Source organism: Artemia sp. Qi Xiang Cuo, chromosome 17 (assembly GCF_049724085.1).
Source record: "Artemia sp. Qi Xiang Cuo chromosome 17, ASM4972408v1, whole genome shotgun sequence".
Taxonomy (NCBI): Eukaryota; Metazoa; Arthropoda; class Branchiopoda; order Anostraca; family Artemiidae; genus Artemia; species Artemia sp. Qi Xiang Cuo.
In genome coordinates, this window is record NC_142810.1 from 46844356 (window position 1) to 46857006 (window position 12651).

The following is a 12651-nucleotide window of genomic DNA, read 5'->3' on the forward strand; positions in this document are numbered from 1 at the left end:
ACTGAAAGTAAGGAGCAACATCAAATTTTTAAACGAATAGAAATTATTACGTGTATGATGATTTGGTTTGCCCCCTAGTCAATACCTCGTTCTTTACGCTAAAGTTTTTCTTAGCACATTCATCAGGGCTATTTATTCTAATTAACAGCCTTTATTTGTGAGTAAGGGGTCATTCTGAAAGAATTAGAACAAAATTTGAACTTTAGCGTAAACAGTGAGGTATTGACTAGGGGGCGAACCCCCTAATATACGGAACAAATATATACGAATATAAAAGTTCGTTACGTGAGTTAATTTGTAACTTAGTTATATTTATTACTAATAAAAACGTTCGTAAATAAAATTAAAAGTTTTAGTGCCCTTTTTGAGTAACCAAAAAAATTTAAGGGTAACTAGACTTCCTCCTACGCCCCTTTTTTCTCAAAATCATCATATCAAGGTTTCGAGAAAGCCATTTAGTAAAAATAAGTAAAATTAATATGCAAATTTCATTTTAACTACTCATGTACGGTGAGCCAAAATCAAAACCTGTATTAGTTCAAAAACTTTGAGAAATTAAATAAAAAACAAGTTTTTTTTAACTGAAAGTAAGGAGCGACGTTAAAACTTAAAACGAAAATAAATTATTCCGTATATGAAAGTTTTTTTTCACAACTATTGTTTAAAACAATAAGGTTTTTAAAGCTTTAGTAAAGGTTTTATGCTTGTATGGTATCCCCCTTTATATGTATCATTTTGATGGATTTTGTCTTAAGAAGCAGAGGAAAGAAAATGGGAGGCCATGCAATCAAATGGGGAGAAAAAATCTCATAAACCTAAATTATGCTGATGATTTAAGTATATTTTATTAAAATATGAGCAAAATGAATGAACTTTCAGAGGTTTTGCGAGTTCTGGGTACTAGAATAGGTCTGAAAATAAATGTTAAGAAGACTAAGTCATTAAGGCTAGGAATAAGTGAAGATAAAAAATTGACGTTGGGTAACGAAAAAATTTATCAATGTTTTTTTTCCATATAAAATATTATATATATGCAATACAATATACAGTAATTTTTTTTAATGAAGTAGACTATGTCACTAAAAAACGAACAGAAATTAATTAAAAAAACTTTTTCCACAAGACAAGTGTTTCATATGAAAGTAAATAGCTCCTTTAAGCCAAGAATGTGCAAAAATAAGGTGAACTAATCTTCCAAATGTAAAAATTTCACTAATCACTATCAGTAAATGAATAAAACTCAAAACGAACAGAAATTACAATAGAATGCCGAGTAAAACTCAAAAAAAGGAAAAATTAACATGAGTAGGGCTGATAGCCCTTATTACTTCTCAATACCACAACACACATTGTCCTTTAATGAAAACAAAAAATAGTTTTGAAATGTTTTAACCTTTCTAACTTACATTAATGAAAAATTTTTAAAAACCTTAAAATATAAATGTCAGTATATATACGTTTGAGTGACAATCCAAGGTCATTTTTTTTAAAGTTCACCACACCTTGTTTTATTATCAGAATGCAGAGGGGATATAAAAAGGCAATGAAAATCGGATCAATATTTCCTATATATTTTCCCGTAAAATTATTTACGGAGTGTTATGTGTACCCAAGTGACTAATCGTATTTTGTATTTAACACTATGCTGTGAAATACGCTGTAAACCCGTATTTAACAGTAAGGTGTACGAAAAGTGTTTTCCAATAGCATTTTATAGGGCTATAGTGAGAGAAAAGATTAGCTGGTTAGAATATGTTCATTGGATGATGGATGAGCGATTGCCAGAGATTGTCCTTTTAAGCTAGCCTCTTAGGGCTAAACGGAGAGCAGGTCATCCGCGGTTGGGGTGGGAGGATGTCATAAATGAAGATTGAAATGAAATCGAAACTTCCTGGAAGGGTGTAAATAGGGAGGGTTTGAATAGATTGGGACGGAAGAGGAGTGCGCGTTGCTGTTTTTGTAGCTTTTTTGGCGGTTTGGCTTGGTGCTGTGATGAGTTGTTAGTAGTAGTAGTAGCATTGAATATTACAAATATTTTAATAACAAATACTAAATTATTAAAAATATCAGTGCTGGCCCGGAAGCATTACGGTTTCCGCTAATTTTTCATTTGGAGATGTTATAGCGGAATTATTCGGAGGCTGTTTTTCCCATGTTCTGATTTCTGGGAAATAATTTCGACAAAAGGGGGAGTTTCTGGAGTGATCTAGAAATTGAATAGAAATTATAGTCTTATTCAAATAAAAGAACGCTAAGGAGAATTTTCAGACTGATTCGTCTGTAAGCAATTTTACTGGGAGGGGGATTCTCAGCGAGGATGGAACTGTCGGGAGAAAATATGACGGGGGGAAGTTTGACTTATGTAATTTCAGCAAATCACTTTTCCATGAGGGGGAAGGTTGCCCCCTCAATATATGAAATGTTGCCCCCTCCTTAACACCTTGCTCTTTACGCTAAAGTTTGACTGTTTGTATCAATCTTTTAATTGCGTTTACTAAAACACAGGGGCTCTTTAATTAGAATAGAAAGCTTTTTTAAAAGTGCTAACTGCTTTAGTGTAAAGAACAAGGTAATGAAGAGGGGACAATCCTTCATATACGGAAAAAATCTTCCAAAATTAATATGCAAATTTAGTTTTAATCCTGCTTTAACCTGTACTATGAGCCAAATTCTAACATGCATTAGTTGAAAACGTTTATAACTTAAATTAAAAACAAAACAAGTTTTTTAAACTGAAAGTAAGGAGCGACATTAAAACTTAAAACGAATAGAAATTATTCAGTACATGAAAGGGGCTGTCCCCTCCTCAGTGCCTCGTTCTTTATGCTAAAGTTTTTATTAGTTTAAAAAGTAGAGTTGCGAAAAAGAGTCAAACTTTAGTGTAAAGAGAAAGGAGTTGAGAAGAGAACAGCACCTTTCATATACGGAATAATTTCTGTTCGTTTAAGTTTTATTGTTGATCCTTACTTTTTGCTTAAAATAGCCAGTAGTTTATTTTTCTTTATCTGGAGGCTGAGCCCGTGTATTTTCAAATCTAAATTTTTATTGTAAGCATTTATGTCATCGAAGCTTGTTTTTATATTATTAAATGTTTGGAAAAAATTGTGGAAAATGCGGTTGAATTACAATTTTTTTTGCTGAACTTTGGTATAAAGCTCAGAACTTAAGTGTTTACATTTATATAAAGTATAAAATATAGTGTTTATATTTCTTTCTGAATTAAGATATAAATCTGTTTATTGTTTTCCTGATTTAACACGACGTATTAAGCTTTTAAAACAATCAGAAAATGGAGTTTCAGAAATCCTATTTAAGATCATTAATTTGTTAAAAATAATCTGCTCGAATAAATTACAGGATTCATTTTGTGCCAGTGAATTAAAAAGCTTTTTGTTTGTGTGTAGAACAATTTTTTTTTCATTATCAAAATAGGGATGCATAACAAGTCTTACTTTGCTATAATAATATAACCGAAAGTCTTTTTTTGTTTTTGATATGAAATTCTATTGAAATCCAGGGGGTATAAATCCTCCTAGAATTAGAAAAATACTTCTTTTGGTGCGTTTGAAAACCGGATTTTTCTAGTACTTTTTATTGAAAAAAATTGAAAGTAGACAAAAAACGAAAGAGTCGAGGCCACTCCAGTGTGATATGGAGATACGTCATTTTGAATTCCGACTGACGATATGCTGTGTGTGGTACTTTCCCAAAAATAATTGCTCTTGCGTTCAAGTATTTGGTGAGTAACGGAAAGCTCTTCTATGACTACTTCTAATGGCAATTACAAACTGTTTTGTGTAATGTGTTTACTGATTTTCTTAATACTAAGACAATCTTTAATTATGTAGTTATCTCATTTAATATATGCATCAGTTCTCAATATTGAATAATTGTTTGAAATAAACTTGAAAACCAGTGACAAAAAAAGTGGCATTTTTATAGGTAATACTATATTAAATAAATAAATATATTCTTTCGGATGTTTTTTTCTTTTTTTTAAACTTGATTTTTATTCCAACTTGATTTTTATTATACCAGACACTAGATGGTGTTGATAGTTTTTTTTTGTAGACACTAGTGCCAGTTCCCACTTGTATAAGTTAACCCTGCACTTTGGGCATATCCAACAAAAGACTTACCGTCAGTGTTTTTTTTTTTTTTTTTTGCGTAATTTATCCGCTGTTGTCTAGCTCAAAACATTAGGAAACAAAAACTCTTGGAACAAACAATGTCTTATAGCTATTGTTCATTTGAACTAAAGTTTGATTAATTGCAAATTCAAATTTTCCTATTTTATGTTTTTTAAAAGAAGAATGTTTTTTAAATTATACCAAAAATTTGTGAAAAGGAAGGTAATTATTGAAATTTATTGAAATAATGTTTAGATAATCACTCTTCAGTTTTGTTCGAAGGTTTCATTCTGCAACCGTTTAAAAATTTTGCTATCTGTTTTTTTTCCCTTCTTGGGTTTTGGAGGCTCATTGTTTAAGTGGTTGAGTAATTTGTCGAGACTGTATTTTCATAGCTTTTAAGGGTTTCTTTTCCTTGTTATTTTTGCTTTTTATTGCAGGTGTTGCATGTCCTTAAACAAGTGCTGCTAAACCCCTTATGGAAACTTTAAATTCTTGTCTATCAGCAGAACATCGAAATCTCCCTGAGGCTCTTTTACCTAGGATTTCCACGTCATTTCTAGAATTTGATTCTCAAGAAGTTGATACAGATGGCCAAGGTATAATTAATAAAATATTGTTACTGAATCAGTTTTTAATGATAAAAAAAGCATTTGTTCCAACGATCTTTTTTTGGTATTATAAAGAAAAAACTGTATATATATATTCTAATGGAATAACTGAAAGTTTTGTAATTACATTAATTGTGTTACTGACGTTAAACACAAAACGACTTTGAGATTTAATTTTGCACACACGATTTTACGTAAGTTCAAAGTTGTACAATGTTGAAAAAGTGCCAATTAATTTGTCACTCTAGTTTTGAGTGAGTATTAATCTGTTTCTATTCACAAACATTAACTACTTAATATGAAAATCTGTGAATAAAACTCCAAATTTCTGAAACCCGGTTCGTAACAATCAAATTTATCACTCTTGAATTTGTTCCTGCATCTTGTTATATCTAATTTTCCAAATTTGTAGACTGATATTTGTGTGCTCTCTGGGTTTCATTCTGTCTGGGTAAATTATTCAAACAATAACCCCCTAAAATGGCACTCACAGGTCAAACGACTATCTGGTTAGCAGTGACCTGAAGGTACAAAAATACGATGGAACTCTTCTATCGTCACCCGAAGTTAACAAATTCTTCGCAAATATATGTTCAACTTACTTACCAATCACCAAAACAGATGTCGAAAGTCTCACAGCTGACCTTTCAGACTACCAGATAGCTGAGATACCTGAATATGCAATTTGTAGGGAACTGCTGAAGTTAAACAAGAACTCTGCTCCGCATTCCGGAGAAAGGTCAGTCAAACTTCTAATTGAATATGCACCATTCCTGGCTAAACCTTTGGCGTCAGTAATAAACGAGTCCTTCAGAGATCAAATCTTCCCTCAAGCATGAAAGAGAGCATATGTCCGGGTTATACCTGAAGTGAAGTATCCGAAATCATGTGAACAACTCAGTCCAATTCAATAACTCCGAATCTCGCAAGGTAGTTGCGCAATTTATGTACCGTAAACTGTTGACGTAAATCAACCCTTTTCTAAATCCTTTTCAGTATGTGTGTTCGAAAAAAATCAACCCTACCTAGGACCTCGACTGCGTCTATCACCTGATAACTGAATGTTAAGACGAGGGAAACACCGTATTAGACCTCCTGCTCACTAATTACCGTAAAACTTTCGATTTAATATTCCATATCAATACTGTACAAAACCTGAAACAAATGGGGGCTAGAAAACAGACTCTGGTGTTGATAGTCGATTTCCTCAGAAGCCGTCACCTGAGTGTATTTGCGCTTCTTGCTGGAGATATCAACTCTGAATGGGCTGACATAACGTGTGGTGATCCTAGTGTAACAAGCTGGCTGCCTTACTGTTCTTGACTGATCAACTACGTTCTTTTTGACTTTGATGAACTCTTTAAATTCGTCGATGATCTGTCCGCCTTGCTCAAATTTGTCGTGGATAAATCCAAAGCAATACCCCAGTTCCAAAGTGAATTGAAAGGCAGTTTCTCTGATTAGTGCAGGAATAATAGACTTAAAATTAACGTCAATGGAACAAAAGTGATGCGCTTTGATAAGCTTAAAAGGGACGTAGCTTGTCCTGAACCCTGGTTCTCTACCACTTCAGCTGCAATTATTCTTGGTGTGACTTTCAATAATAACTGTTCGTTCAGCTACCATGTTACTAACCTTGTGAAAAAAGTCAACTACGCTTTGCTGTCACTAACTTAAATTTAGATAAACTTGGATCAAACAATTTCTAATAGCTCTTGTTTATTTGAACAAAGGGCTGATCAAGTGCATATTCAAATTTTATGTTTTCTTTTTCTTAACAGAAGAACGCTTTATAAACTATTTCATTATTGAAATTTGTCAAAAAGGAGGTAATTATTGGGATTTATTGGTATAATGTTTTGATTTTCACTCTTGAGTTTGTTCGAGGCTCTTGTTTTACCACTTTGAAATTTTGTTATCTGTTTTTGTGGCTTTATTTTGTTTGGGAGCTTCTTTGTTTCTGAGTAATTTGTTATGTTTATATTTTTATAGCATTTGAAGTTTTTTATTTTTGTTTGTTGTTGCAGGTGTTGAAGATCATTCAACAAGTGCTGCTGAAACACGAATGGAAACTTCAAATTCTTCTCTTTCACCAGAACATCAAAGTTTCACTGGGCGTGTTTCACCCAGCCTTTCCTCGTCACTTCTAGAATCCGACTCCTTGGAAGTGGATAGTGACAACGAACGTATAATTAAACAAACATTGCTTTTAATGACAAAGGAAAGATTTTGTTCCAAGGAATAATAATAGACTGATTTTCTCTCGGTTATTTTTTATTTTTAAGAAGATGAAGCTAATTACTGCACTTATATTTTCTAATTTTTTAAGCTGAACGCTAAGTTTCTCCCAAACATGATTCAACTAAAAAAAGACTGAATATAAATAATTGTAGAATTCAACTTAAAACGACATAAATTATTGTGGCTTGTCTGGCACTTTTTTTCAAATGGTGACTTTCTTTTTCTTCAAAACTCTTTAAAATTTGAGAAAGCCCCCTCTTGTAGTTTATTATCAGTTTATCAATAATAAATGATAATCTTGATAATATTTGTCAAGTGCTTTCGGTGTTAAGCTAACTCGCCGTTACCAAAATATTCAGCTGTCTCGTGAAGATCATTTATCTGTGAATGCTCACTCAAAAATAATTTTTTTTTTTTTAATTCAATGGACCTAAAATGTTTTATTAAACAACCTATTTCTTGGAATTTTAAAAAAAGACCCTAATATTCCTTAAATACAATGTCGATGAGAAACCAAAAGTATCTCTTAAAAACTATATTTATTTTACAGAGCAATGGCTTGAAATAATATATAATTGTTTTATGATTTTGAAAATAGCCTAAAGTCCCTCGTAGTTGAGGAGACCTCAAGTTCAGGTAGGACATGTAATATTTTTTTGGAATGGATATTAGGGATGTGTTACTTTATCGCAACAATAGAAGCAAGGTACAGGAAAATCGGGGACAAATTGCTTAGACCTCGATATTTTCTGTGTTAATCAAACAAATGGCAATAGACAGTTGGCCTAGGAGGGAGTTTGCATAAGGGACGGGGGGCTATGAAAGCTTGCTCTCTTAACAAAAACGATTTTAGATTTCAATAACAAGTTTTAGAAGCTCCATTGTCTATTAGAAATAGTGATATAGAGTATTGATATCCAAGGTTGATATCGGTTTATCCACGTTTGTACCCAAGATCATCCAAGATTGATAAAAAGTTTAAAAACTGATTAAATTCTTTAACTAGTTTTAGAAGCTGCGTTGTCTATTAGGAATAGTGATATACAGTAATGATATCCATGATTGATATCCAAGTGATATCGAAGATTGTCAGTCAAGGGTGGGGGTTATAAACTGGTTTCCAATTTATCTTTTAATTTTATTTCTTAATAGAAATTGTTGAAGCCATTTTTGTCTGGTGACTTTTAAGACTGTTTGCGTGACATATAGTTTTTGCAAATTTAGACTGGATAAAATGAGTAAAACGACAACAAAAAAGAAGAAATAAAAAACTGAAATTAAAGACAAAAGGGAAATAAATTAAATAAAGATAAATTCAACTTTGGAGCATGTGATCTATCCTATTTTTAACTCCTCGGGTACTATAATCTCCTCTGCTAGTTTGTGTGCTCTTTTTGTTTGGTTTTTTCCAAAATGAACGCAAAACCTTTGCACAGGATTGGGAGGAGGGGGGGCTAATTAAAATTACTGAACAGTCATTCTCAGAGTGAATGAAGACCGAGTGTAAAAACTTTAAAAATTTTATTTTTAGATTAATACAGTAAAAAAAAACTTTACAGAAGGATGTATAGGAATGGGAACTTCTTTGGAGGTTGTAAATATAGAGGTTTTAAATAGATTGGTATGGAGGAGCGTGCGTAGCTGTTTTGGCCTCAAGTAGCTTGCTGGGGCGGAGAGTTGTAATAGTAGTAGTAATTTAATAGACCCTGTCTTAATCAACCCCTCTGCTCGCCTATGCTTGGGTATACCCCCAGAGTGTCCATTTGATCGTTCACTTTCGCATTATCTTTTTATTTGAATCCTACAAAACTAATCTTGAATGATATGGAGATAGATGGACCTACAGCATGGAGGGTGCTTGAGGAAACCATTAGTTATCGAAACTTTTCTATGCATCACCTTTTTACGTCTTTCTTGTCACTCCCCCCTCCCTCCTCTTCTCTACACTTATTGGGGGTTCCGAACCCCCCATTAAAACATTGCTCGTTCATGTTAATAAGATATTTTTTATTTAATAATTACCAAAAATATTTTTTTGAAAATTATTTACCACATGGTTAAATATATACCAGAAAATTATTCGTTCTATAAATAAAACTAAAGAGTTTAAACTGAATTCTTGCAAAAATATTTTTTCTGGGGGGGGAGGGGTTAAAAAAAACGACTAAAAGATTTGTTTATATTCATTTTGCTACGTTTTTGCGAGCCGGACAAACATTTCGGGGGAGGGAGGGTTCAAACCCCCGAACCCCCCGCTTCTGAACATGGCCTTACCTGTATTAGAAATATAGCCGTAACTAGGACTGGGAAAACCTTTTTCAGCCAATTTAGTGAACACAGGGCTTCCAGTTACCCAATTATGGGCTATAGGAAGAAGATAAGTCTGATATATACCACAAATACAAAAAAGTGTCGGGCTTACTAACTTGAGTTGGGCAGAGTAAAAGAGTTAGATCATTAAAAAAAATCTTTGGGTACATGTCTATGCACTGAGGATATTTAATAAATTACTGTAAATGTTCGTGAAAAAACTAAAATAGTGATTTGCAATTAAAAATGCAGTTTTATTTTTCTTATTTTTTTTTTCATGTGTTAGTAAGATTATTACTTTTAGTTCTGTAGTTTTGGCTTTCTTTAAGTTTAGTTTAGTGATTCTTTTCAGATTATTTTTTTAATTTATATTAATTTTATAAATAAACAAGTTTTTATTGTATGATGTGAATTTTTTATGTTTGGAGAAGATATTTAAAGAATATGTCGACAGAATCGTCCAGTTTGCCGACAAATGCGAAGACAGTGTAAATAGGTAAAGTTTTCAAGATGTTGACACGTGGCACCGACACCTTGGAACCCTCCGCCTTAGCTGTGCCCCTGACAAGATGTCATGGTTTTAATCGATTAAATCTTGGATCTTTTACCCACACAAGTGAACATTCATTAAACAGAAATATAGGGTCTATTGTATTCCTTTTAGTTGTTTTGGTAGAAGTTATACGTTTTTTAACCCACCATACATTTAGAATATTGCTGCATCAGGTGTTTATTAACAACAGCTACACTTTGACTTCATTTGACTTACCTCTGCTGCTATCTCCGCTACAGTCCGACTGAGCTGGTCGCTCTGTTCCCCAGGACATTTGTTTTTCGATATATGATAATGACACTGACCCCCATATTGGTCTAATAATATTGGCCGGCCCTAATTGTTATAATGCCAATTTCTTCGGTTTTCTCATTTTATTAAGTTCAGTAAAAAAATTTAATTTAATTGTTTTACAGCTGGGATGATGCATTCTACTGCGTGTAGGTCTGATTATGTGAGTCAGTCAATAGACTTAGGCCCAAAACCAATTGTTATGGTGAAAAAACTGACAGAGAAGTATATTGAAGAATTAAAAGTTGGAATCTGGCGTTGCAGCACCTGTGGAAAAACAGGGAAATCCCGTTTAATTTTAGATATTCACAATGACACTGGTTGTGAAGAGCTGTTACCAATAGAGTGTTATGTCTGCCCTACAATAGTTTGTGATTACAGCAATTTTGTTGTTCATTTCAAGGAACACAAAATGGGAGAGACAATGAAATGTGCCAAAAGAGAATCTAATTTGTTTAAGAGAATCTATTGGTGATATGAGACAAAGTCTAGTGTTACAAGGTTACTTTTTGCCAAAAATATCTGAACTAGACCTGCATCAAAATGAATTGCTAGTTGTTTCACAGAATCGGTCTGAAGCGGCTAATCAAATTCATTAAAATCGTAATCTGAGGACAAGGGAGTAGAAGATCAGAAAACATAGTTGCAAAGTAAAAAGCACAGAAAATTAGTAACACATAAAAGTATACACAAAGAAAAAAAAATATATGATTGTAATCTATGTAAGAAATGCTTTTCTGCATCAAGCTCTTTGAAGGAGCATCAAATTTTGCATACAGGTGAGGGTCCATTTAAGTGTGATACAAGTAAGAAGTGCTTTTTTCACCATGTCATTTGAAAATGTATCAAATTGTGCATACAGGTGAGAGGCCGTTTAAATGTCATCTGTGTAAGAAATGTTTTTCTAGATCAAGCCATTTGAATAGGCACCAAATAGTGCATACAAGTAAGAAGCCATTTGAATGTGAAATATGTAAGAAAGTCTTTTTTCATTCAAGCCATTTGAAGGAGCATCAAATTGTGCATACAGGTATGAGGCCATTTAAGTGTGATATTTGTAATACATGTTTTTCTAGACCAAAAAATTTGAACAGGCATCAAATTGTGCATACAGGTGAGAAGCTATTAGAATGTGAGATGGGTAATAAATGCCTTTCTTTGTCAAGCTATTTGAATATCCAACGAAGACTTCATACAGGTGAGAAAACATTCAAATGCAATTAATTCAAAAGAACATTTTCAGATAATTCGTCTCTGAATTAACACCTAACAACCCATTCTAGATAGAAGTGGGATAGTTTATAGCTAACAATCAAAAATTTTGATGGACCAGTGATATTTATTGACAGAAATTGGGATAGACCTTGAAGAATTAAAGCTGCCCCACACAAGCTAATTCTCAGACCTGAACTAACGCTTTACTTTAGTTCAGTGAAAATTCTTTGGTTTTTCTTATTCTTTGACAAGTAAGGCTTGATCTCCATGAATTGTTGCATTTTTAAAAATACAGGAGTAGAGCTAGTGCCTATTTTATACTTTTCTGGTGCCTATTTTTCCTTCAATTACTACTATCTGGTAAAATATCTATTTAAATGGGTAATTTCGACACAAAAAGAATTCTTCCGAGTTTAAAATGCAAGATTATCTGAATTTTAAAGTATCGAAACTTTAAAAAAAAAAACAAGGTCCTTTGGGGCATGGTTCTTACCTTAGTGCACAAAAAAAAGAAATAAAAAGTGGTAGTTTGTAAATAAATTAGGTTCAAAAATGTCAAAAAGCTTTATCTTCAAATGGTTTGAAAACTAAGAAAAAAAATGATAGTCTTACCAACATAAATCGTTAATAGCCAACTAAATTGTGAAATTAGTACATATACTAGCCATATTATTATTTTAGAGGGGGGCTCTCGAAAATTTGCCTGTAATATTTTTCCTTTTTTAAAATCTTATTGTTTGAAAAATGCAGCCAGGGGAACAAATTTACAAAAAAAAAATGTAAAACCAATTAGTTGATCTAAAATAAGTGCCCATGCTGCATGAATATGGGAGCCCCCCCTCCTCCTTGCTCATGCCTTCGAGAGACCAGAATATAATTTATGCTTTCTTGAAAACAATCCTTATTTCGAGGTAGGTGTTTTTATTTCTCGCAATATAAAAAAAATCACCATCATAACATAGATTACTGAAAATATATCTGAATATGGATTAACCATTACTATATGTGCTGATATTCATTCCTGAAAGTCTAAATAGATTTGTTGAAAATCCTCATCATGCCCTGAAAATTTTTACATATTTTTTTAATTTGTTCCTAACATATTGTTGATACATCCTTCTGAAACACTCTTTGCAAACTGCATATTTTGATTGAGTCCAACTTCCTTTTGATGTTACCTAAAATTTCTTATTTTACTTAGCCTTAGTAGCAGTCCCAATAGAAATAGCAGTTGTTATAGTTGCGTTTGCATGTTGCAGTTGATTAGTGATAATCCCCCTCATCTTTCCCTTAAAGCTAA

The 12651-nt window shown here is 32.8% G+C and overlaps 1 protein-coding gene across 1 annotated transcript in view; it reads left to right on the top strand.

Moving 5' to 3' along the window:
- The first annotated feature begins 4608 nt into the window (after positions 1–4608).
- LOC148942265 (uncharacterized) overlaps positions 4609–12651 on the top strand; it is a 53548-nt gene continuing 45505 nt past the window's right edge. The window contains 4 exon segments of the mRNA XM_089103275.1: positions 4609–4729; positions 6769–6927; positions 10262–10607; positions 11135–11334. Coding sequence (XP_088959401.1) covers positions 4609–4729; positions 6769–6927; positions 10262–10607; positions 11135–11334 — 826 coding nt within the window.